The following is a 26237-nucleotide window of genomic DNA, read 5'->3' on the forward strand; positions in this document are numbered from 1 at the left end:
TATTGGCTAAAACAATGATAGCTGAATCGGGCACCTTTACCTCTGACATGTGACTAATGATCCTTGACCTGTGGATGTGTGCTTAAAAAGGGAAATGTGTTTCTGTAGCAGAGAGACTTGGGACAGAGAATCAAGGAACATCAGAAAGACTTTAGAAGGAGAAAGATAGACATCTTTCAGGACAGCAGATGGATTGCATGGCATCCAAAGAGACACAGATTTGAATTCTACATGATTCTAGCCTAAGGGTATATAGCCCTGACTGGAAAGATTCAGATCTGCTCCATTAACAAGCAGAGAGATCATGGTCAAGTGGGCAACATTACACCGATTAAAATGATACCTTGGTTGAAGAAATCCGTCCTGTGGTACTTGTATGATCTTTACTCTCAGTTTGGAGATAATGATATGCCTGTGCACCGGGGCGGCCTGTGGGGTGGGTGCTATCTGGTGCTCTGCTTATACAGGTGCATTTCACTTAGTTATAATATCATCAACAAGTTAATTTATTTCAGTTCTTCAATACAAAAGTGAAACTCATATATTATATAGAGTCATTAAAAACAGTGATCTATTTCAAGTGTTTATTTCTGTTAATGTTGATGATTATGGCTTACAGCCAATGAAAACAGAAAATTCATTATCTCAGTAAATGAAATACTTTTGGGGAGTCCAGGATAGGACAAAGAAGTCACCTGGCCCCATGGATATGTTGTTTTGGGGTTGCTAGGAGGGACCCACCAGTCACTTAGAACCCATGGAGACATTTGTAGTTGCCAAGAGGGACCCACCGGTCGCCTAGCCCCATGGAAACTCTCGGAGAAGCCAGGGTAGGACCCTTGGGTCTCCTGGCTTTGTACCTCGATGGACTACTAGATTCCTAAGCTTGCCACCACCTCCTTTATGTCGGGACACGCCAGAAGCGGGGGGGCCACTGATTGAGGTAGTCGGCCCTGGAAGTCTCCAAAGTCACAGCTGTTCTATCCAGGCGGGTGGAGAAGGAAGGGTGAGACTGTGTAATGTTGTACCATCTGTGTGTTTATTTTCCGCTTTGTGGTTCAGTAAAGTATTTCCACACTGTTTTACCCTCACCCTGTGTTGTCTGAGTAGCGTTACGCCCACGGAAGTCCCCGGGTCTTCACATTGCTCGACAGTTTATGTACACTAATTTTACTTGTAAAGTGTCTAGCATTCCAATATTCTCATCAGCATCTCAGGAGACTTAAACCATTGTTTGAACAGCAACTAGGCCCATTGTGTGAGTGCTGAAAGTAGATCCAGCAGAGCCATCTCCACAGGGAGTCTCACATGCACACCCAGGTCATGGGTTTGACCTGAGAAAAATACCTCCACTAATGCGTAGTTAGCTTTGGGGGGAGGTTGGGGGGATGTGAAAGCAGTTCTGCCTATTCAGGGGGCTGATCCCAGTGAAGAAAATAAGCCACATGTTTAGTGAGGAGTTGGTGGAATGATGTCGAAGTGGTAGGATCTAATCTGAGGACCTGGACCATGGATGGATGGATGGCTTATAGAGTCTTGGAGATCAGTACAGACTGGGCTTGATGAACATGCTGCAGTTGTGGGATATGTCGTTGGGATTTAAACTTTCTTAAAGGACTGTTGCTACTGGATACCATTGTTTAATCTGTTGTCTGGAGGATTGTGGACTCTGGCTACAAACTATACTGGCTGGAGATACGAAATCTGTGGGCTATCCAAAAGTTGGGAGACAGTGAGTATCGCCTGAAACAAAGTCAGTGGAACTACAGATCCCACGTTGGAAACTTGAGGACTGAGAGATCTGTATTTTGGCCATTTACCTGGAATTGTATTACCATGGATGTGGGGAATAAAATATTGTTGCATCGTTAACCTGCCTAGGTGATTATTTACAACACACAATCTCAGATCTTCACACAACGCTTCAGTAAATCTCCCCTCCTTACAGTGACATGATGTGGAGGAGAAACATGTGACTTTACACGGCAGACTGCACCGAGATCCTGTGAGTATATAGAGACTGTCATAGGAATTATTAAAATCTCTGCAGCCACTGTAATGAATGAGCATTCACCTCCTCCCTTCTCCCCTCTCCCTTTTCCAAAAAGGAAACAAGAGCTTGCAATCTCCTAGGCTAGTACAATGAGCTTAAAGAAGTAGGAAATTAAAATGCGGGAAGTCCTTTTGAATCCCAAGTGCCTTTTGTGTAGAAGGTTGAGATTTAAAAGGTCTTTTCAGCAGATTAGACAACAATAGGGTGCATGTGTTTACACATAACTAGCAAAGTGGAAGCCTCTTTGTCCCCAGGAAATGCATTTTGAATTCAAGTAACACTGTGGTTTCCTGTAAGTGAAATACTACATTGGCCCCAGACGTATGTCTCCGAAAGAAAATATTGAATATTGGAGTTTGTAGAAACTCTTTAGTGATGGGGCATACATTTTAAGGTTCAGGGTGAATAGAAAAAGTATATACATATTTTTCATAACTGTGACAATTGCCTGTAAGCCACAATTCAATAGTGATGGGATAACTGACAACAGCCATATCATGTTTGGTCACTGGGTAATGGTAGAATCCCGATGAAAAATATGGCAGCGATCTCGAACTTCTGCGATCATCCATAGTGGAGTTATCACATAAGTTGGGAATTTCATAAAATTCTGAAGGGCTGAGGATAGCCCACAACCCGGCCACATGAGTTTATCACAGGGGGATGTGAAGGTGTAACTCAGGTGCTGATAAAAGGTCAAAACAAATTATGATCTGTGTTCAATGCTAAGGAAGATACATGTCAGTGTAGGCTTGATCCCGTTAAGCAGATGTTTTCAATCAGATTGCTTCCATCCGCAAGCTGAATCATCTCTGTGATCGGCATAGCAAGCTTCTTTTGTTTTATCTGTTTTATTTTATGTAACTGTATATTCTGTATTGTTTTGTCCCCTTTGTAAAATCTTATATTTCTTTTATAAATATTGCCTATCGTTTTGGATTAAATATAAAATGTAATAGGTCTATTCCTTTTATTCTGTAAACTGTGCCCCGAAGCCGTACACTACCTATCAGGTGTCCAAGAAGTTGAACAACAAAAATAAATATTCCAACAATAAATTTTATTTCACAAATATAAAACAAACAATAAAAACATATTTAATCAAGGGGCAAAGTCTTAAAAGTATATAAATAAGGGTTATATATTTATATTAATTTTAAATGGAATTGTTTTCACTATGTATTCTGTACAACTTTGACACTTGATTAAATATGTTTTTATTGTTTGTTGGAATATTTATTTTTGTTGTTAAACTTCTTTGGTTTCTTCAAGTCCTTTATGTGAACAACTATAACTTATTTGAGTTTCTTGTTCCACTACTCTGTTTTGGGTTCCTATCAAGTGTCCAGTCAACCTATAAAAACAACTGGTGGTGGCAGCTAATAATCTTTTTTGGGTTATTGTGGAGTTCACAGTGACCGTATTGGAGGTATATACAGTACAAACCAAAAGTTTGGACACACCTTCTCATTTAAAGATTTTTCTGTATGTTTCATGACTATGAAAATTGTACATTCACACTGAAGGCATCAAAACTATGAATTAACACATGTGGAATTATATACTTAACAAAAAAAGTGTGAAACAACTGAAAATATGTCTTATATTCTAGGTTCTTCAAAGTAGCCACCTTTTGCTTTGATGACTGCTTTGCACACTCTTGGCATTCTCTTGATGAGCTTCAAGAGGTAGTCACCGGAAATGGTTTTCACTTCACAGGTGTGCCCTGTCAGGTTTAATAAGTGGGATTGCTTGCCTTATAAATGGGGTTGGGACCATCAGTTGTGTTGTGCAGAAGTCTGGTGGATACACAGCTGATAGTCCTACTGAATAGACTGTTAGAATATGTATTACGGCAAGAAAAAAGCAGCTAAGTAAAGAAAAACGGGGAGCAGCAGGGTGGTGGAGTCAACATCATGGAAGCAGAAGAAAACCTGAAGGCTTTAAAAAAAAAACTACCTTTATGGAAACGACGAACAGAGAACAATAACTTTGCAAACTTTCCCCTTCTGGACGACTGTGTAAGTAAGATCGAAGATGTGTCTGGAATCGGAGACATTTCTGTATCCATGGAACTTAAGCAAACAATTGCTATGCACTTAGATTAGCTTGCAAAGTCTCTATGGCTATTTCCCTACAAGAGAGTCATATCCAGCATGGGTGAGACAGCCGTTCACGTTCGCTGTTGAGACAGCAGATGTCAATTATGAATACCTCGACAAAATCATTGAAATTCAGCAGAGCCAGGTTCAACAGCAACTCTTCAGAACAACAACACTCTCAACGTTTTGGTGTCGACAGTTGGAAAAGTACCCAGTTATTGCTAAGAAAGCCCTGGAATTTTTTATACCATTTGTTACAACATATCTCTGCGAACAATCCTTTTCAAGGATGCTGTACTTAAAAACAAAGAAAAGGAACAGACTTTGCTGTGAAAATGACATGAGAGTAGCACTTGCCAAGGTGAAGCCACGTATATCTGAACTGGTCTCTCAAAAACAACAGCAGAAGTCACACTGATTTGCAGGTATGTAATTTGTTGTGAGTTCATGCACTGTGTTGGTTTTGTTCTTTGATCAAGGTGATGTTCATGCACGGTTCATTTTGTGTACCAGTAAAAAAACATATACCTATGTCTTGAATTTGGAAAAAAATCATATTTGATTTATCAGTAAAGAAGGGTTCGGTGAATGTGCATTTGAAACTGGTGGGTTCGGTACCTCAAACAAGGTTAAGAACCACTGCTCTATAGACTGAAAATGCTCAGAATGGCCCCATGACGACAATAAGTCCAAGACGAGAGGGAAAGAAAGAGGAAGACAAATTTGTGAGTACATCCCCATATTATTAGTACATTATATATACAGCGCTCAGCACAAGTGAGTACACCCCCCTATATTCTCAGCACGTCATATATACATCGTTCAGCGTAAGCGAGTACACCCCCCTGTATTCTCAGTAGGTTATACATAAAGCGCTCAGTGTGAGTACACCCCCTGTATTCTCAGTACGTTCTATATACAATGCTGAGCGAAAGTGAGTACACCCACCTGTATTCTCAGTACATTATAAATGCAGCACTCAGCATCAGTGAGTATACCCCCTGTATTCTGAGTACATTATACATACCACACTCAGCGTGAGTACACCCCCCTGTATTACCAGTACGTTATATATACAGCGCTTAACATAAGTGAGTACACCCCCTTGTATTTTCAGTACGTTACATACATTATATATACAGCGCTCAGCATAAGTGAGTACACCCCTGTATTATCAGAACATTATATATGCAGCACTCAGCATGAGTACACCCCCCTGTATTCTCAATATGTTATACATACAGCGCTCAGCGTAAGTGAGTACACTCTCCTGTATTCTCAGCACATTATACATACAGCGCTCAGCGTAAGTGAGTACACCCCCTGTATTCTCAGTACGTTAGACATACAGCGCTCAGAATAAGTGAGTACACCCCCCTGTATTCTCAGTGCGTTATACAGTGGGTACGGAAAGCATTCAGACCCCTTTAAATTTTTCTCATTAATGTACACTCTGCACTCCATCTTGACTGAAAAAAAAACATAAATGTAGAAATTTTTGCTCATTTATTAAAAAAGAAAAACTGAAATATCAGATGGTCATAAGTATTCAGACACTTTGCTTAGTATTGCATACAAGCACCCTTTTGAGCTAGTACAGTCATGAGTCTTCTTGGGAATGATGCAACAAGTTTTTCACACCTGGATTTGGGGATCCTCTGCAATTCTTCCTTGCAGATCCTCTCCAGTTCCGTCAGGTTGGATGGTGAATGTTGGTGTACAGTCATTTTCAGGTTTCCCCAGAGATGCTCAATTGGGTTTAGGTCAGGGCTCTGGCTGGGTAAGTCAAGAATGGTCACAGAGTTGTTCTGAAGCCACTGCTTTGTTATTTTAGCTATGTGCTTAGAGTCATTGTCTTGTTGGAAGGTGAACCTTCGACCAAGTCTGAAGTCCAGAGCACTCTTGAAGAGGTTTTCATCCAGGATATCTCTGTACTTGGTCGCATTCATGTTTCCTTCAATTGCAACTAGTCATCCTGTCTCTGTAGCTGAAACACACCCCCATAGCATGATGCTGCCACCACCAAGTTTCACTGTTGGGATTGTATTGGGCAGGTGATGAGCAGTGCTTGGTTTTCTCCACACATACCACTTAGAATTATCACCAAAAAGTTCTATCTTCATCTCATCAGACCAGAGAATCATATTTCTCATAGTCTGGGAATCTTTCATGTGTTTTTGAGCAAACTCTATGCGGGCTTTCATATGTCTTGCACTGAGGAGAGGCTTCCGTCGGGCCACTCTGCCATAAAGGCCTGACTGGTGGAGGACTGCAGTGATAGTTGACTTTGCGGAACTTTCTCCCATCTCCATACTGCATCTCTGGAGCTCAGCCACAGTGATCTTGGGGTTCTTCTTTACCTCTCTCACGAAGGCTCTTCTCCCATGATTGCTCAGTTTGGCTGGACGACCAGGACTAGGAAGACTTCTGGTGGTCCCAAACTTCTTCCATTTAAGGATTATGGAGGCCACTGTGCTCTTAGGAACGTTGAGTAATGCAGAAATTCTTTTGTAACCTTGGCTAGATCTGTGCCTTGCCACAATTCTGTCTCTGAGCTCCCTGGGCAGTCCCTTTGAGCTCATGATTCTCATTTGGACTGACATGCACTGTGAGCTGTGAGGTCTAATATAGACAGGTGTGTGCTTTTCCAAATCAAGTCCTATCAGTTTAATTAAACACAGCTGGAATCCAATGAAGGAGAAGAACCATCTCAAGGATGATCACAAGGAAATGGACAGCATGTGACTTAAATATGAGTGTCTGAGCAAAGGGTCTGAATACTTTTAACCATGTGATATTTCAGTTTTTCTTTTTTAATAAATTTGCAAAAATTTCTACATTTCTTTTTTTTTCAGTCAAGATGGGGTGCAGAGTGTACATTAATGAGAAAAAAATGAACTTTTTAGAATTTACCAAATGGCTGCAATGAAACAAAGAGTGAAAAATTTAAAGGGGTCTGAATACTTTCTGCAGCCACTGTAGATAAAGCACTCAGCATAAGTGAGTACACCCCCCTGTATTCTCAGTACATTATATATACATAACTCAGCTTAAGTGAGTACACCCTCCTGTATTCAGCATAAGTGAGTACACCCCCCTGTATTCTCAGTACATTATATATACAGAGCTCAGCTTAAGTGAGTACACCCTCCTGTATTCTCAGTACGTTATACATACAGCGCTCAGTGTAAGTGAGTACACCCCCTGTATTCTCAGCACGTTATACATACAGTGCTCTGCGTGAGTACACCGTCTGTATTCTCAGTAGATTATACATATAGCGTTCAGCGTAATCGAGTACACCCCCCTGTATTCCCAGTACGTTATACATACAGCGCTTAGCGTACATGAGCACACCCTCTGTATTCTCAGTACGCTATATATGCAGTGCTCAGTGTAAGTGAGCACACCCCCTGTATTCTCAGTACATCTTATATATGTTGGATGCGTCCTTCTGTCCGAAGCTGGGATGGGTGGTGCCTGCACAGTTAGGCGTCGGAGTCAGCATGTGTGCAAACCGTACTACGGCGCCATTTTATTGAAGACACTGTATATGCGAATTCGCAGACTGTGTCTTTAAAAAATGCCGCAGGATAGCGCTGTATGCGCATGTGGTGATTCCAGCGCCATTAATAAAATGAAACATATTTCAATAAAAATGCTCACCACCCGGGAATAGAACGGGTTCAATAGCTAGTTAAGAAATATAAAAGTATTTTAGCATGTTTGATGTATCAAATTTTGTTGGTTTCAAAACTAGATCAAATAATTTCAAAAGCATGTCTTGGGGATGTTCCTGGTATGTAGCAGTTAGTACCTACCAAAAGTTGTCAACAGAGGGACAACCAGTGAGCAAAGCAAATGCTTTAGAGCAGTGTTTCCAAAACCCCATCCTCACGGCCCCCCACAGGTCATGTTTTCAGGATCTCCTTAGTATTGCACAGGTGAGAGAATTCCTGATGCCTTGATGATACTTCAATCACCTGTGTAATACTAAGGAGATCCTGCAAACATGACCTGTGGGGGGCCGTGAGGATGGGGTTTGGGAAACACTGCTTTAGAGGAATGAAGACTAGTCAATCTGGTCCAATTCTACAGAAGTCTAGTATAAACTGCTGAAACAGTTAATGCTTGTGATTTTAGAAAGGTGTTAAACATCACAGCTTACTGTGTATAGGTTTGTTTAACTGCAGAATGGTTAGAGTGCAGAACATGAGTACCAGAACTGGACTGTGCAATAATGGAAGGAGGTAGCTTAGAGTGATGAGTTACATTTATTACTCTATCCTTACCTTAGACACCCAGTTGCATTGCGAAGCACCTGCGATGAATGTAACTGTATTTTACGATCATCCTGCAGTATAGAGTTTTCCCATCCAGAATGCGGGATAATGACTGCATTGGTCAACACAGTTAGGGCATCTTGAATTATTGGCATTTTAAGTGCATCACAAGAAGAAAGATTCCACAAAACTCCTACATGGAATAAAAGAAATGGTAGTCAGGCAACACAAAATTGATTACATTTCATTTATTTGCTTTATTTCTCATTCTATTTCAACATAAATAAAATTGTCAAATTGCTGAGACTATGCTTGAGAGACATTAAAATAAAGCTAGTTGTGTCTAGCATTGAAGCCTGTTTTCACCTTCCTGGCAAAGCCCAACTTTTCAAGTCTTGTGTGTCCCTTTATATGGTAATAACTCTGATTCTGACATTGTTTTTTCATGACACATTATACTTTATGGTAGTGGTAAATTTAAGTCAATATGATTTTTGTTTTTTCATGAAAATATGTCTAATTTGACGAAAGATTTGAAAAAATAATAATTTTTGAACCTTGATTTTTTTATGCCTTTAAAAAAGATAGTCATACCACACAAAATCTACTATATAATCGGCTTATGCCGTCTGTCTGTCCGTCCAGAAAATCCCGCACCGCTGATTGGTACGGCTGCGGCCAATCAGCGATGCGGGATTTCAGAACAAGATGGCGGTCGTTAGCGGCTCATCTGCCACACGGAGATCAGCGGCGATTCAGCCGGGAGATCACCGGCGCTAGCCGGTCATCTCCCGGCTACTCGCAGCAGAAGTACCCCGACCGGCGGCCTAGGCGGCACCACTCCCTGGTCCACCCTTCACACTTGCCGTCGGGAGATCAGTGGCCCTAGCCGCTGATCTCCCGACGGTAGCCGCACGGAGGTCATCTCCTGGCTGCTCGCAGCAGAAGTACCCGCACAGGCAGCGCCGCTCTCCAGTCCTCACTAACACGGCCGCGACCTATCAGCGATATTGGCGCCAAATTTAAAACACCGCTGTCCTGATTGGTCGTGGCCGGCAGCCGCCACCAATCAGCAACAAGCGCAGTCCGGCCATGAATTGGCGGCGGATTTGAAACACGCTTCGCTGATTGGTCGCACCCGCCCGCGACCAATCAGCGATTGGCGCAGCCCAGCCGCGAATTGGCGCCGGATTTGAAACACGCAGGCCACCATCGGGAGATCAGCGGTGACGCAGCCGGGAGATGACTGGTGCTAGCCGGTCATCTCCCGGCTGCTCGCAGCAGAATTCCCCCGACCGGCGGCCTCGCTCCCCGGTCCTCCCTTCACACTTGCCGCCGGGAGATCAGTGGCCCTAGCCGCTGATCTCCCGACGGTAGCCACATGGAGGTCAGCGGCGATGCAGCCGGGAGATGACCGGCGCTAGGCCGTCATCTCCCGGCTTCTCGCAGCAGAAGTACCCGCACAGGCAGCGCAGCTCCCTGGTCCTCACTAACACGGTTCGCTGCAACCAATCAGCGACCAATCAGCAATATTGGCGCCAAATTTAAACACCGCTCTGCTGCATTTAAACACTGCTTTGCTGATTTGTTGCACCCGGTCGGCCGCGTAAATATTCTAGAATACCCGATGCGTTAGAATCGGGCCCCAATCTAGTAGTTAATATATACCATTTTCCATATGTCTACTTTATATTGGTATAATTTTTAAATGTTACTTTTTATTTTCTTAGGCTGTTAAAATGATTAAATGTTTAGCAGCAAATTTTCTTTTTTTTTATGCAAAATGGTCAGAAAAGCCCAAACAAGACCCCATTTTAAAAAACTTCCCCCATCAAAGTAATTAAAACTATATTCAGGAAGTTTGTTAATTCCGGTGAAGCATCCAAAAGGTTAACACAAAGTAAAATGAAAAATTGAAAAATCATTATTTTTTTACTAAAATGTATTTTAGCCTTAAATTTTTCATTTTTACAAGAGATAATAGGAGAAAATGGGCTCCACAATTTGATACACAATTTCATCAGAACATGGCAATACCTAGTATGTGGTCTGAAACTGCTGTTTAGGCACATGGCAGTGCTCTGAAGGGAAGGAGAGCTATTTGACATTTGAATCGCAAATTTAACTGCAATAGATTGCAGATGACATGCGGAAACAGCAAAAAAGTGACCCAATTTCGGAAACAACTATCCTCAGGGAATTAATGTTTGGGTGTTCTGAGCATTTTGAACCCACAGTGACTTTACAAAATTTTGTAACATTGACATTTTATAACAATTTTTCACTAAATGCTTCTTTAGCCCCAAATATTTTATATTTCAGATCTATAAGGGATAATGAGAAAATTACCCAAAATGTTTTAATGTAGTTTCTCCTGAGTATGTCAATATCCTATATAAGGTCAGAAACTGCTGTTTAGACATATGGCAAGGGTAAGAAGGTAAGGAGAACTATTTGACATTTGGAGAGCAAATTTGTCTAGAAAGCTGGAATAGATTGTGGGTGTCATTTGCCCTCTGCAAAGAGAGTGCCAGAATAACAGAAAGCCCCTACAGAATTAATCTAGGGTTGTAGTGAGTATTTTTACCCCAGAGTGGTTTCACAGAATTATATGATATTGGGCTATGAAAATGAAAAATTACATATTTTCCACTAAAATTATTGTTTTGGTCCAAGATTTTCATATGGTGTAATAAGAGAAAATAGACCTTACAATCTGATAAATAATTTTTACCAAATGTGGTAATACCTTGTGTATGCTTGGACACTACTGTTCAGGCAGATGGCATGGCTCGGAAGGCAATTAAAAAAGTGCTATTTGACTTGAATAGTTTACAGGCACAATGTTGTATTTACAGAGCCCCTGAAGTGCCAGAGCAGCAAAAATCCCCAAAAATGTACCCAATTTTGGATATCATACTCCTTAGGAAATTCATCTAGAGGTGTAGTGGAAACAACCCATAATCAAGGTATGTGGCTGCTGTGACCCACCTGTACATCATTTAGTTCCATATGTAGCCTGAGCAGTTTTCAGTTCATCGGGAGGAAAGGTTGTCAGACCCCTATCAATCTTGTATTAATGACCTATCATAAGGATAGCTCATTAATCATTAAGTTTTGGATTACACCTTTAAGGTGGTTCTCCATTCTGCAATAATGCCATGCTCTGCTTCCCTTAATCATCTAACTGGTATATGCTCTGCACGATATTTCTGCTTTATCTGTCACATTCCATTCAATACTCACATATGTCTGTCCTTTCCCCACTTTAGACTTTATATGATGTTTAGAGGAGCTAAACTGCAGAACCAAGAGTCCTAGCTCTGTCTTTGATCACCCAGCCAGCTCTTGGTGATCAGAGCAGCTTGAAATTTAGCCACAAGCAGCTCCCACAATGCCCCTCACCTAATGCTATAGCGTGCCCTATAAAATCAGAAGCTGCCTAAGGGGTGCACGCGTATTCTTCTGCAAAGTGGCTTCGGAGCTAAGTGGCAGTTATTTCAGAGGTAGTCAGGGCAGGAGTCAGGTAGCCCAAACTTTGACCACTTACTCTCTTTCAACTATGTTTTTGTTAGCTTTCACCTTTTCCCCTATAGTCCTCCACTTTCTACTAACCACCTTAATCCCTACACCTAGTAAGGAACTGTTCATCTCTCCCTCCATCCTCCCCATTCACCTCACCTCCTCCTCCTAAGTATTCATCAACATTCAATCCTGTAGCTCCAAATACAGACAGCCACCCCATGCCCTCTCCTACTCCCACCTGCTAACACTTTCTCTGCTCATCCTCACTGCCGGCGACATCTCTCCAAATCCTGGCCTTCCTCACCACATCCCCACAGTCACTTCTACCTCCTATCCACGACCTACCACAAACTAGCCTTTCTAACCTCACACCCATCCACCTCATCCCCAGTTGCACTAACAGAAGCTCTATGGAACGCTTGCTCCGTCTGCAACAAACTTTCCTACATCCACGATCTTTTCATTACTAACAAACTTTCCTTCCTCGACATTACCGAAACCTGGTTCACCCCCTCTGACACAGCCTCCCCAGCCTCACTTTCATATGGCGGATTCTACCTTTCCCACACCCCCCGCCCCAAAGGCAAACATGTTGGAGGCGTAGGTTTTCTCCTGTTAGATACCTGTGCCTTCACTGAAATCCCACTGCCGCCCTCCGTTACACTCCCATCTTTTGCACTGTGTGCGTATCTACTCCCCCTCCAACTGGCCATCATTTACTGACCCACAGGGCAAGCCACCACGTTCTTAGACCACTTCATCACGTGGCACCTTGCTCAATGGTCTTCCGAAGCCACTCATAAAGATGACCACACTCTGGACCTAATCTTCACCCGCCTATGTTCCCTATCTAACCTCTCTAAGTCTCCTTTCCCTCTCTCAGACCACAACCTACTTACATTCTCTGCCCTCTCCTCTCCAGGTCCAGAATCCCCACTCCAAAAACTTGCACACCCTCGCAGAAACCTCAAACACCTCGACCTACACTCACTCTTTGAATCCCTCCCTCATCCCTCTTACAGACATAAATTCCTTACACGATGCAGATGTTGCTGCTGCTTTATATTATACCACAACAGCCGCAACTCTCGACTCAGTCGTCCCTCTCACACATAACAAAGCTTGCACAATGAACAGGCAACGCTGGCACCCCAACCTTACTAAAGAACTGAGACGGGCCTCCAGGGTTGCTGAGCGGAGATGGAAAAGGTCCCACTCCATCGAGCACTTCATCACATTCAAACAATTACTCACTATTTTCAAGTCCACACTCACTGCAGCAAGACAAACCTACTTCTCATCTCTCATATCCTCCCTGTCTCACAACTCTAAACAGCTATTCAACACTTTCAATTCTCTCCTCTGTCCCTCAGCGCCTCCTCCCTCTCCACTCTTCTCAGCCGAAGACTTTGCCTCATTCTTCAAGCAGAAGATTGACACCATCAGACAAAGCTTTTCCCTAAAGTCTCCACAGCCCCTCCTCATATCTACTCAACCTTCCTCCTTCAAAAGCCACTTCTCCACCATTACAGAAGACTAAGTCTCTTCTTTACTCTCCAAGTCACACCTCACCAACTGTGAACTTGATCCAATCCCGTCCCACCTCATTCCTAATCTTACCACAGTCTTCATCCCAACCCTAACCCACCTCTTCAACCTGACACTAACAACTGGTGTCTTCCCCTCATGTTTCAAACACGCCTCAATCACACCCATCCTCAAAAAGCCCTCTCTTGACCCATCCTCTCTGACCAGCTGCCGCCCCATATCACTTCTCCCCTATGCCTCAAAACTACTGGAACAACATGTCCACCTTGAACTGTCCTCCCACCTCTCCTCATGTTCCCTCTTCGACCGCTTACAATCTGGCTTCTGACCACATCACTCGACTGAAACTGCCCTGAACAAAGTCACCAATGACCTACTAACCGCCAATTCCAAGCGAAACTACTCCGTCCTCCTCCTCCTGGACCTGTCATCTGCCTTTGACACAGTCGACCATTCCCTCTTACTAAAGACCCTCTCATCTCTTGATATCATTGACTTGGCCCTATCTTGGATCTTCTCATACCTAACTGACAGGACTTTCAGCGTCTCCCACTCGCACACCACCTCCTCATCTTACCCCCTATCTGTCAGTGTTCCCCAAGGTTCAGTTCTAGGACCTCTGCTCTTCTCCATCTACACCTTTGGCCTGGGACAGCTCATAGAGTCTCACGGCTTTCAGTATCACCTCTACGCTGATGACACACAGATCTACCTCTCTGGATCCGATATCTCCTCCCTACTAACCAGAATCCCACAATGTCTGTCCGCTACCTCATCATTCTTCTCTGACAAATTTCTAAAACTTAACATGGACAAAACTGAATTCATCATCTTTCCACCTTCTCATTCATCCCCCCCATCTGACCTATCCATCAACGTCAATGGCTGCCCACTCTCCCCAGTCCCACAAGCTCGCTGCTTCGGGGTAACCCTGGACTCTGACCTCTCCTTCAAACCACATATCCAAGCCCTTTCCACTTTCTGGCGACTCCAATTCAAAAACATCTCCCGCATCCACGCATTCCTCAGCATAGACTCTGGAAAAACACTAGTGCATGCCCTTATCTCCCGCTTCGACTACTGCAACCTCCTGCTTTGTGGCCTCCCTTCCAGCACTCTCGCCCCCCTCCAATCTATCCTAAACTCTGCTGCCGACTAATCCACCTGTCCCCCCTATATTCCCCGGCCTCTCCCCTCTGTCAATCCCTTCACTGGCTCCCCATTGCCCAGAGAATCCAGTTCAAAACCCTAACCCTGGCATACAAATCCATCCACAACCTGTCTCCTCCATACATCTGTGAACTAGTCTCTCGGTACTTACCTGCACGCAACCTTTGATCCTCACAAGATCTCCTGCACTACTCCCCTCTTATCTCCTCTTCACACAATCGCATACAAGATTTCTCCCGTGTATCCCCCCTACTCTGGGACTCTCTACCCCAACATATCAGACTTTTGCCTACCATGGAAACCTTCAAAAGAAATATGAAAACCCACCTATTCCGGCAAGCCTACAGCCTACAGTAACCACCGCTCCACCCTCACCTACTGTATCCTCACCCATTCCTCGTAGATTGTGAGCCCTCGCGGGCAGGGTCCTCTCTCCTTCTGTACCAGTAGCTGACTTGTTTTGTTAAGTTTAATGAAAGTGTTTTTGCTATGTATACCCCCTTTTTCACATGTACAGCCCCATGGAAAAAATGGCGCAATAATAATAAATAATAATAATAAATAATAAGAATATTTTTTGTAGATTTTGCTTGTTTGGTTTTTGGGAGCCATTCGACTTTTCCGTGGCCTTTGAGGTAAGAGTAATATGCAAATCTCCAATTTTTGTCAGTTAACAAATCTGAGTAGGGTCTTGTTTTTGCAGGATATGTTGAAAGTTTAATTGGTACCATTTTTGGTAAATAATATTTTTTTAAGAACATTGTATTAAGAATTTTTTGGAGGTATTAGGAATATTTTTGAGACCAATATAACAAAAAAAAATCCCTGAATTGTTTATTGTTTACACAGTAAAAAAAGTAAGACCACAATATCCTTTGGGTTAGAACAAGATCTCTATTTAACCACTTAAATTGAATCTCCTGAAGTTTAGGTCACCAAATAGGCAAGTTTCCCCTGCAACCAAGGGGGCATTTACAGTGATTCTTCTCTGAGGTTATTTTCTTTCTCCCCTGTATGAGGCTGCCCAATCATAAGGCGACAGCATTATACAAGGTAAAAAAAAATAATAAAAATCCCACAGGCATTTTTAGCGTGATCTGGTGAGACTTGATGTGAAAACTCTTCACTAGTGTTGAGCGAACATGCTCGACACTGCTCGGTACTCGCCCGAGCATCTCACTACTCGGGATGTTCGGCGAGCACCGAGCATTGCCGGGTTACACTGGCGGGAGCTTGGGTCTCAGCCCTGCACGTTTGGTGCTCTTTACAGAGCCAATGAACATGCAGGGATTGCCGCAGCCATGTTGTTTGTGGGCATTACAGTGATTGGCTGGCCGCACAGCGTCACCTCGAGTATTTAAAACCGGGTGCCGCCATCTTGGACACAGTCGCTCCGAATCAGACAGTGTAGGGAGAGTGCTGCTGAGCTAGGGAGAGATTTATACTGCAAAATAGTTAGTGTAGGGTCTCTAAAGACTGCCAAATCAAACAAACAGTCCTTCTCAGGACTAGTATCCAACCCAGATATCAGGCAGGCAGGCAGGCTGTATAGGAGACGCAGCGGTTATACCAACAAGCACAGCATTACAGTCCTGTGTGCTCCTGCTGGTCAAATTGCTACACTTATCCCCAGGTCTCAGGGGCCAGGAAAAATCCTTTTTTTTTTCATCTAAATGCGGTTTGTTTTTTTTCCTTAGTCAGACTGTACAAATACGCGTCTTATTAACCTTTTGGTATTCCCCCCCCCCCAAAAAAAAATTGAGTGTGTCTGTGAGTGTTCAGACACAAATATATCTGTTTAAAAGAGTCTGGTATAGGCCAGTTAACTAGAACTGTGGTTTTCCTCTTCCACGGTTCAAATCTGGGTGTTATCAACCTGCTTGCCTTTTTTCCATAAAAAAAAACAGTCTGAATGTGTCGCTGACTGTTCAGACACAAATATGTTTATTTTAACAAGTCTGGTATACACCAGGAAATTATAACTGTTGTTTTGCAGTTCCATGGTTCAAATCTCTGTATTATCCACTTTTTTGTATTTTTTCCATAAAAAAAAACATTTTCAGACACTATTCAGACACCAATATATCTGTTTAAAAGATTCTGGTGTAGGCCAGAGAAATAGAACTGTGGTTTTCCTCTTCCACGGTTCTAATCTTTTTATTACCCTTTTGCCATTGATAGTGCGAGTGTAAGTGTAGCACCCCGAGGGCTCGGCTGCTACAGGCGTATTGCACCTCAAACCAGAGGTGTGATATTCCACTCCCGGGTAAGGATGGAGTGTGGACCAGGACTCGGTAGGCTGCATGCACCACACACACCCCATTTCCGAGGGACAGCTCAACGGTGCTCCCACAAGATAGAAGTGCAGGCACGACAGCATCTGTCCCTGACTGGAGTGGGGAGGGGTGGAATACCCAGTGGTGTAGGAGCAGATAGGGGTGGGTCTTTGGGCATAGGTAGGAGCCCATTGGCTGCTAGTCACCTGGGCTCGGGTGTCAGAAGGAGGTATATAAGGTGGGCACCATCTTAGGACAGTGTTCAGTTCAGTGGAGACAGTCTGAGGAGAAGACAGGAAGCAGAGCCCCTGCATGGGCTCTGCTCTGCAGGCAGGCCTTGTCAGGAGGCTGGAGCCTGAGAGAGAGAGAGAAAGGAACTGGAACAGAGGAGAAAGGAAGCAAGGAACACAGAGAAAGGCCCAGAGACATGAAGGCAGAAGGAACCCCATATGCCCAGAGGAGATACTGGGTGAAGGGTTGGCAGAATAGGGTACCGGAACCCAAATTGGTGGAGGCAACAGATTCCTCAGCCAAAGACCGGAGGTTGTTACCACATCTTGGTGCGACCCCTCACTACATCCACCAGAAAGGCATACCACATAGGGTCAGGGAAACCGGGAGAGGTTTCGCCAACAGAAGGCCCGAGGAAGCTGGACAAAGGTGGGTCACTGGTGGGGACGGCCAGAGAAAGGAAGGGAAGGGAGCCCTATGACACGCTCTGGAATTGCCTGGGAGTTGGTCGAGTCCCTTGCCTGGTGAACGCAGCACGGCTCAGGCGGTCCCTCATGTGCACAAGTGACCAGAATAACAACCGTGAGTAAAGCTTTGGAAACTGCAATTACAAGTCTCTGTGTTTCATCGCCGCACCAGCACCATTACTACCGGGACACTCACACCATCACTCCCATCATCTCTCACATTAGCTGCCCTGACGCAATACTTCTCCCGTGGGGAGTTATCCCATACTCGGCTGCGCAAACAACATCAGCCTCAGCGGTCTGCAGCGCAGCGGCGGTCCCCACTGACCGCAATCCACGGGTGGCGTAGTCGGACATTTGCTATACATTAAGACTGCCACTGGTTTGACCACTCTGGGCACGGACCGGGTCACCGCCACACGGAGACTACAACCCCCAGCATCCCACCAGCAATCCGGCTCCGGGTATCCCCTGCACAGCACAGGCCCAGGGGGCGCGTCATAAGCTATTTTACTTAATTTACAATGGGCAAGGTGCGTGGCAAGAGACGTGGAACTGAACGTTCTGGTGATGGTGCGTGCAGAGGACAGGGCTGTGGCCAAGGTGAAAATGTGCCACAACCAACAGCCACATCTTCTCGCTCCCAGTTCTTGACCAAATTACTAGGGAAGCACACAACAGCACCACTATTGCGAACTGATCAGTGTGAACAGGTTATTAATTGGATAGCAGATAAAACACTTCCAGTCACCTGGGCACCACCACCTCCGTTCTGTCTTCCACACGGTCAAGTGTTAGTAGCCGTGAGTATCGACCACATACTCCTCCTCACCCTGATGCTCCTTCCTCCCACCATGCCGAATGTCATCAGACAGCAACTGATCCCACAGGTGGACACCCTGAAGAGCTGTTCACTGGTCCGTTTCCATATTTGGGCCCCTCGCCTGCTCCGCTTGAAGTGGTGGAAAAGGAGATCCCATGTAGCGATGGCCAAATATTTGAACAGCCACGGCCACAGGAAGGCGACGCTGGCAATTTGTCACAAGAGGTGGACGATGACAAGACACAATTGCAACGAAGTGAGGAGGACCATGGTGCGGAAGTGGAAGAAGAGGAGGTGGTGGATGATCTAGTAACTGACCCAACATGGCAGGAGGACACGCAGAGCGAGGCCAGCAGTACACAGGGGGAGGGAGGCAGAGTACCCCAACAAGCAGGAAGAATCAGTGTGGTGGCCGCAGACAGAAGGCGGGCAACCGTTCCCCGTAACACCAACAAGAGGGACATTGACAGTACAACCGGTAGGTCTTCCAGAGTCTGGAATTTTTTTAAAGACTCTGCTGATAACTCCAAAAAAGCCATTTGTACCACCTGCCAGGCCAGCATCAGCAGGGGTGACAAAACTACCAGCCTGACCACAACCAGCATGATCAGGCACATGTCAGCAAAGCACCTGACTTTGTGGGGCAAACCCCAGGGTCCACGACCAGTGTCAGCAGGTGTCACCACTGCTTCTTCCGCTGTTGTGCATGTAAGAGAACCCCCTGTTGTGCGTGCAAGGCTATCCCCTGTCCATACTGCATGCAAAGATGTCCCCTCCTCTCAGTCTTCACTTGTTATGGCAGTTTCTCAAGAAACAGCATCATAGTCCACGTCCCACCGCAGCGTTCAATTGTCCATATCCTAGACCTTTGAACGAAAGGGCAAATTCGCAGCCAACGCCCCACAGGCCGCAGTCCTAAATTTGCACATTTCAAGACTGCTTGCATTGGAAATGCTGCCTTTTAGGCTGGTGGAGACAATTCTTCCGCAACCTTATGGCGGTGGCCGTCCCTCGGTACTCGGTCCTCAGCTGACACTATTTTGCCGGGTGTGCCATCCCCGCACTACACAAGCACGTGTCCCAAAACATCTGCCGTGCCCTCAACAACGCAGTTACTGGGAGAGTCCACCTGACAACGGACATGTGGACAAGTGCTTGTGGCCAGAGACGGTACATCTCCCTGACAGCACACTGGGTAAACATAGTGGCAGCCGGTACCCAGTCGGACCTTGGGACAGAACACATCCTCCCCACACCGAGGATTGCGGGCCCTATGTCAGTCAGAGTTGCCCCCACAGTGTATAGCTCCTGCGCATCATCCTCCTCCTCCTCCTCATGTTCAGCCACCATCTCAGATATCACCACATCAGTTACAAGCTGGAAGCACTGCAGTACTGCCTCAGCCAAGCGGTAACAGGCTGTGCTGAAACTCATAAGCTTAGGTGATAAACCTCACACTGCTTGTGAGTTGTGGACAGCTGTGAAAGAGCAGGCAGATCTGTGGCTGAGACCGCTGAACCTACATCCAGGCATGGTCGTGTGTGACAATGGCCGTAATCTGGTGGCGGCTCTGACGCGAGGGGAGATTACACAAGTACCATGCCTGGCTCATGTGCTTAACCTCGTGGTTCAGTGGTTTCTTAAATCGTACCCCGAGTTGACAGATCTGCTCGTCAAAGTACGCCGCCTGTCAGCTCATTTTCGGAAGTCGGCTACAGCTTCCGCCGTCCTTGCTGTGTTGCAGCAGCGTTTGCAGCTTCCGGCACACAGACTGGTGTGTGATGTCCCCACACATTGGAACTCTACCTTCCACATGTTGCAAAGGATTTGTGAGCAGAAGAGAGCAGTTGTGGAGTACCAGCTGCAACAAGGCCGTCGATATTCAGGTCAGACACCACACAAGACCTCAGGAGTGGACCTGGATGTCTGACATATGTACCATCCTGACAAACTTTGAGGAGTCCACCAAGATGGTGAGTGGCAATGACGCAGTCATTAGCGTCAGCATCCCACTTGTCTGTCTTTTGCAATGCTCTCTAGAGAGAATTAAAGAGGAGGCATTGCAGCCAGAGTATGATGAGATGCATCAAGAAGCCGTAGCGGGCGATTACACACAGCCCAGCCTCATCTCATCCCAACGTGCATTGGGGGACAATGAGGGAGAGGAGGAGGAGGAGGAAGAACAGGAGCTGGTATGATGCGCTGTAGACGGTAGTACCTGTACAATTGTCATACAGTCGGTTCAGTGTGGGTGGCCTGAGGACAGGGGGGAGGAGGAGAGCATGGTCAGTCATCATCTTGGTGAGGACATGGAAGTCTTGCCAGTTACTAGTCTGGCACGCATGGCTGACTTTATGTTACGCTGCCTTAACCGTGACCCTCGCGTTGTCAAAATGTTGGGTGACAGTCATTACTGGTTGGTGACACTTTTAGACCCCTGCTACAAGGAGAACTTTCACTCTCTTATTCCTGAGATGGAGAGATCTACAAAAATAGGGTAGTAACAGAATGCCCTTGCTGCAGAACTGTTAAAAAAATTCCCATCTGAACACGCTAGCGGCAGAGGTCACAGTTCGTTGACCAGCCAAGGCGTACAGGCGAGAGAGACGCAACTCCAATCCAGCACAGGCAGGGGAACACTGTCAACGTTCTGGGACAGTTTTCTGAGACCCGCCCAGCTTACAGGCCCTGAGGCGCGGGGTACTCTCACAAGGAGTGGAAAGTTTCAAAAGATGGTGAGGGAGTACCTTGCCTACCGTACCAGCATCCTCCGTGATTCCTCTGTGCCTTTTAATTATTGGGTATCCAAGCTTGACACTTGGAATGAACTCGCTCTGTACGCCTTGGAAGTCCTGGCCTGCCCTGCCGCTAGCGTGTTATCGGAGCGTGTTTTTAGTGCCGCTGGGGGAATTATAACTGATAAGCGCACTCGCCTGTCAACTGACAATGCTGACAAGCAGACCCTTATCAAAATGAACAAGGGCTGGATTGGGCCAGACTTCTCATCACCACCAAATGACAGCAGAGTAACAAAGTCAAATCCACTGTGTTGTTTCGGGAGGTGTATTCCCATGCACCGCTTCACACCCACACATGGGTATACGCTTCCTCATTTCGGCTGTTTTTTGCTCTTCTCCTTATCCTCAGCCTCCACCACCACTATACCACCAGGGTGACCGTGGTCCGTGTTGCCAGCATTGCAAGTTCCTCCGTCCTAAATTTGGCAGCTTTTGCTTGGAAGGCATAGGCAAAGACAATGGGAGACCCACTCCCTCATAATGGGAATAATGTTTTTAATATGCTGTACTGCATGGCTCTTGTACGGGGCATTGCAAGTTCCTCTGTCCTCATTTTTGGCAGCTTTTGCTTGGAAGGCATAGGCAAAGACTATGGGAGACCCACTCCCCAATAATGGAAATAATGTTTTTAATATGCTGTACTGTATGGCTCTTGTAAGGGGCATTAAAATCATCTTGTTAAGCTACTGTGACCTTCACATCTCTTCCACGGTGCATTATATTGTCTTTTTATTCCACTGCAACCTCCACCACTCTTCCAAGGGGCATTGATATTGTCTTTTATTCCACTGCGACCTCCACCACTCATCCAAGGGGCATTGATATTGTTTTTTTATTCCACTGCGACCTCCGCCACTCTTCCAAGGGGCATTGATATTGTCTTTTTATTCCACTGCGACCTCCACCACTCTTCCAAGGGGCATTGATATTGTCTTTTTATTCCACTGTGACCTCCACCACTCTTCCAAGGGGCATTGATATTGTCTTTTTATTCCACTGCGACCTCCACCACTCTTCCAAGGGGCATTAAAACCATCTTGTTAAGCTACTGTGACCTCCATGTCTCTTTCACGGGGCATTGAAATTGTCTTTTTATTCCACTGCGACCTCCACCACTCTTCCAAGGGGCATTAAAACCGTCTTGATAAGCTACTGTGACCTTCACGTCTCTTCCACGGGGCATTGATATTGTCTTTTTATTCCACTGCAACCTCCACAACTCTTCAAAGGGGCATTAAAACCATCTTGTTAAGCTACTGTGACCTCCACGTCTCTTCCACAGGGAATTGATATTGTCTTTTTATTCCACTGCGACCTCCACATCTCTTCCAAGGGGCATTGATATTGTCTTTTTATTCCACTGCGACCTCCACCACTCTTCCAAGGGGCATTGATATTGTCTTTTTATTCCACTGCAACCTCCACCACTTTTCCAAGGGGCATTAAAACAGTCTTGCTAAGCTACTGTGACCTCCACGTTTATTCCATGGGGCATTGATATTGTCTTTTTATTCCACTGCGACCTCCACCACTCTTCCAAGGGGCATTGATATTGTATTTTTATTCCACTGCGACCTCCACCACTCTTCCAAGGGGCATTGATATTGTCTTTTTATTCCACTGCGACCTCTACCACTATTCCAAGGGGAATTAAAACGGTCTTGTTAAGCTACTGTGACCTCCACGTCTCTTCCACGGGGCATTGATATGGTCTTTTTATTCCACTGCGACTTCCACCACTATTCCAAGGGGCATTAAAACCGTCTTGTTAAGCTACTGTGACCTCCACGTCTCTTCCACAGGGCATTGATATTGTCTTTTTATTCCACTGTGACCTCCACCACTCTTCCAAGGGGCATTAAAACGGTCTTAAGCTACTGTGACCTCCACGTCTCTTCCAAGGGGCATTAAAACCGTCTTGTTAAACCACTCTGAACTCCACAGCTCTTCCAAGGGGCATTGAAATGTTGTTTTTAATTACCTCTAACCTCCACAACTCTTCCAACGGGCATTGCATTGCCTCCTAATTTTAGTCAGCTTTTTATTTTCAATGCATAGGCGAACACTAAGGGAGACCCACTCCCCAATAATGGGTAGAAGGTTTTTAGTACGCTGTAATCCATGTCTGTTTCAAGGGGCATTGCAGTTCCTCATAATTTTTGGAAAGCCTTCTATTCACTGCTTAGGCCAACAGTGTACAGGAGACCCAGTTGCTATAAATGGAAAAAACAGTTTAGTTAAGGCCCTCTGACCTCCATGTCACTTCCAAGGGGCATTGGAGTGCTTTGAAATTTTTGGTAGGCATTGCACTCACTGTATGCCCTATAACTGTGTAGCCGAACTGCTCCTTTTGGTACAGAAACATATCCTACAAGACATGTGTGGTTGACTGGCCTGATATTGATGTGAATGGTCCCTGTTCCTCCTGCTCTTTCTCCTTTGCCACCACCTCATCCATCATTCATCACCTGAATCTTTGTTTTCACGGGAGTCATAGAACTGGGATAGTAGCAGGAAAACATCCAGCAATCCTTGGAGGAGGTAGGATATGCACAAAAAGACTGACCACCTCAGGCCCAGCCGCTACTACATACATGCGCTTGCATTCCAAGGAACAGAAAGATAAGGAGATGGATGGCCTCATGATCATGAATAATTTACTCATTGTGTAGGAGGCCGACCACTGCTGCTGTCTACCTTCTGAACTTTGTGTTGAAGCATGATTGACCCAGGACCCGCAATCCTCTATGTCTGGAGGACGTGTTGCATCCCAGTATCCAACTGTGTCCCGGCTTCCACAATATTAACCCAGTGTGAAGGCGTCAGTGAGATGGACCATCCCTGGCCACATTCACTTGTCCACGTGTTTGTGGTTAGGCTGTCCTTCCCACTAAATGCACTGGGGAGGGCACAGGTAATGTTTTGTTATGCGCGCTTGTTTATATGGCGCACCAGGACAAATAGGGGCGGTTGGGGACCGTTTATGGATACCCAGCCGCCCCCAGGTGGCTGGGGACCGTGTGTGGGCACCAGGCCGCGGGGAGGCTGGGGACAGAGTATGGACACCCGGCCGCCCCCTGGTGGCTGGGGACCGAGTGTGGACACCCGGCCGCCGGGCGGCTGGGGACTGAGTATGGATACTAGGCCGCCGACGCAGCCATGACATGGTGGCCGGCGTCTTCCTCCACAAGACTAAAAGGCCTCATTTCAAGTGCAAGCAAGCTAGCAGTATGGTATTGCAGCCTGGGGGTGGGTGGGTGGCAGGCTGCACACTTACGCTTGCATTCCAAGAAAACAAAGCAGATGCTAACTTCTATCATCATCATCATGCTCCTCACCTTGGCACTCTCAACTCCCCTGATGGAGAAGCCAGGGCCCACCGGAGGAGTCTGGTTGTCTGGTGGGCTCGGCCAATGCTGCCCTAAAGCAGGCCAGGCTAAGAAAAGTGTGGGGAAGGTTACCGGGACAAATAGGGGCGGCTGGGGACCGACTATGGACACCCGGCGGCCCCCTGGCGGCTGGGGACCAAGTGTGGACACCCGGCCGCCGTGCAGCTGGGGACCGAGTGTGGACACCCGGCCGCCGGGCGGCTGGGGACTGAGTATGGATACCCGGCTGCCGGGCGGCTGGGGACTGAGTATGGATACCAGGCCGCCGAAGCAGCCATGACATGGTGGCCGGCATCTTCCTCCACAAGCCTAAAAGGCCTCATTTCAAGTGCAAGCAAGCTAGCAGTATGGTATTGCAGCCTGGGGGTGGGTGGGTGGCAGGCTGCACACTTACGCTTGCATTCCAAGAAAACAAAGCAGATGCTAACTTCTATCATCATCATCATGCTCCTCAACTTGGCACTCTCAACTCCACTGATGGAGAAACCAGGGCCCTCCGGAGGAGTCTGTTTGTCTGGTGGGCTCGGCCAATGCTGCCCTAAAGCAGGTCAGACTAAGAAAAGTGTGGGGAAGATTACCGGGACAAATAGGGGAAGCTGGGGACCGAGTATGGCACCCGGCCACCCCCTGGCGGCTGGGGACCAAGCCTGGACACCCGGCCGCCGGGCGGCTGGGGACTGAGTATGGATATCAGGCCGCCGATGCAGCCATGACGTGGTGGCCAGATTCCACCTCCACATGCCTAAAAGGCCCAATTTCAAGTGCAAGCAAGCAAGCAGTATGGTATTGCAGCCTGGGGGTGGGTGGGTAGCAGGCTGCATACTTGCACTTGCATTGCAAGGAATGGGGGAGGTACAATTGAACACTGCCCTGGGACGGGGCTGCACGGGGATAGTTGCAAGTCTGCATCTTCTGATGCGGCAAGGATCACTTCTGATGGGCACACGTTTAGGCAGTGACCTGGGTGTCAGAGATGCTTCCAGGGGTCTTCCCCATGCTGTTCCCATGTCTTTTCAGCACTGTATGTGACGCGCCCCCTGGGCCATATTCGTTAGTGGGAATATCCGGAGCCGGATCAGATGGGGGTTGTAGTCTTCCGAGTGGCTGTGACCCGGTCCGTGCCCAGGGTGTCAAACTGAGTTGTATGTGGCAGTCCTACAGATGTTATAAGTTCTTTATTGTCGACTACGCCACCCGTTGTGTTGCGGTCACTATGGCCGCCGCTGCAGCAGGGTCCGCTGAGGCTGATGGTGTAGGTGCAGCTTGTGATGGTATAACCCCCAACGGGTGGGGTATAGCCTCAGGGGGATCAGGTGCAGAGGATGGGAGTTGTAGTGATGCAGTGTAGACGGCAATCAGAGACAGAGTCGGGTTATGCAGTTTAGGATGTTTACTCACTGCTGATGTTCTGGTCACTCCAGCTTCGAGTGACCTCCCGAGCCGTGCTGCGTCCACCAGGTTCTGGATCCAGCCAACTCCCAAATAAGTCCGGAGCGTGACCCTGAGCTCTCCTTCAGTCCTTTCTCTGGCCGTCCCCACTATTGATCCACCCAGGTCCAGCTCCCTCGGGCC

General features: G+C 46.3%; 1 protein-coding gene across 11 annotated transcripts in view; it reads right to left on the reverse strand.

Annotated features, from left to right (window-relative positions):
- Positions 1-26237, reverse strand: part of CTNND2 (catenin delta 2) — a 2090389-nt gene that overhangs the window by 949519 nt on the left and 1114633 nt on the right. For all 11 annotated transcript variants that reach the window (XM_073678428.1, XM_073678425.1, XM_073678422.1 and 8 more), the window contains one exon: positions 8448-8631. In XM_073678428.1, coding sequence (XP_073534529.1) covers positions 8448-8631 — 184 coding nt within the window. The remainder of the gene's footprint in view (positions 1-8447; positions 8632-26237) is intronic.

The sequence above is a fragment of the Phyllobates terribilis genome, unplaced genomic scaffold (genome assembly GCF_046119375.1).
Source record: "Phyllobates terribilis strain yellow unplaced genomic scaffold, ASM4611937v1 Scaffold_4__5_contigs__length_816908805, whole genome shotgun sequence".
NCBI lineage: Eukaryota > Metazoa > Chordata > Amphibia > Anura > Dendrobatidae > Phyllobates > Phyllobates terribilis.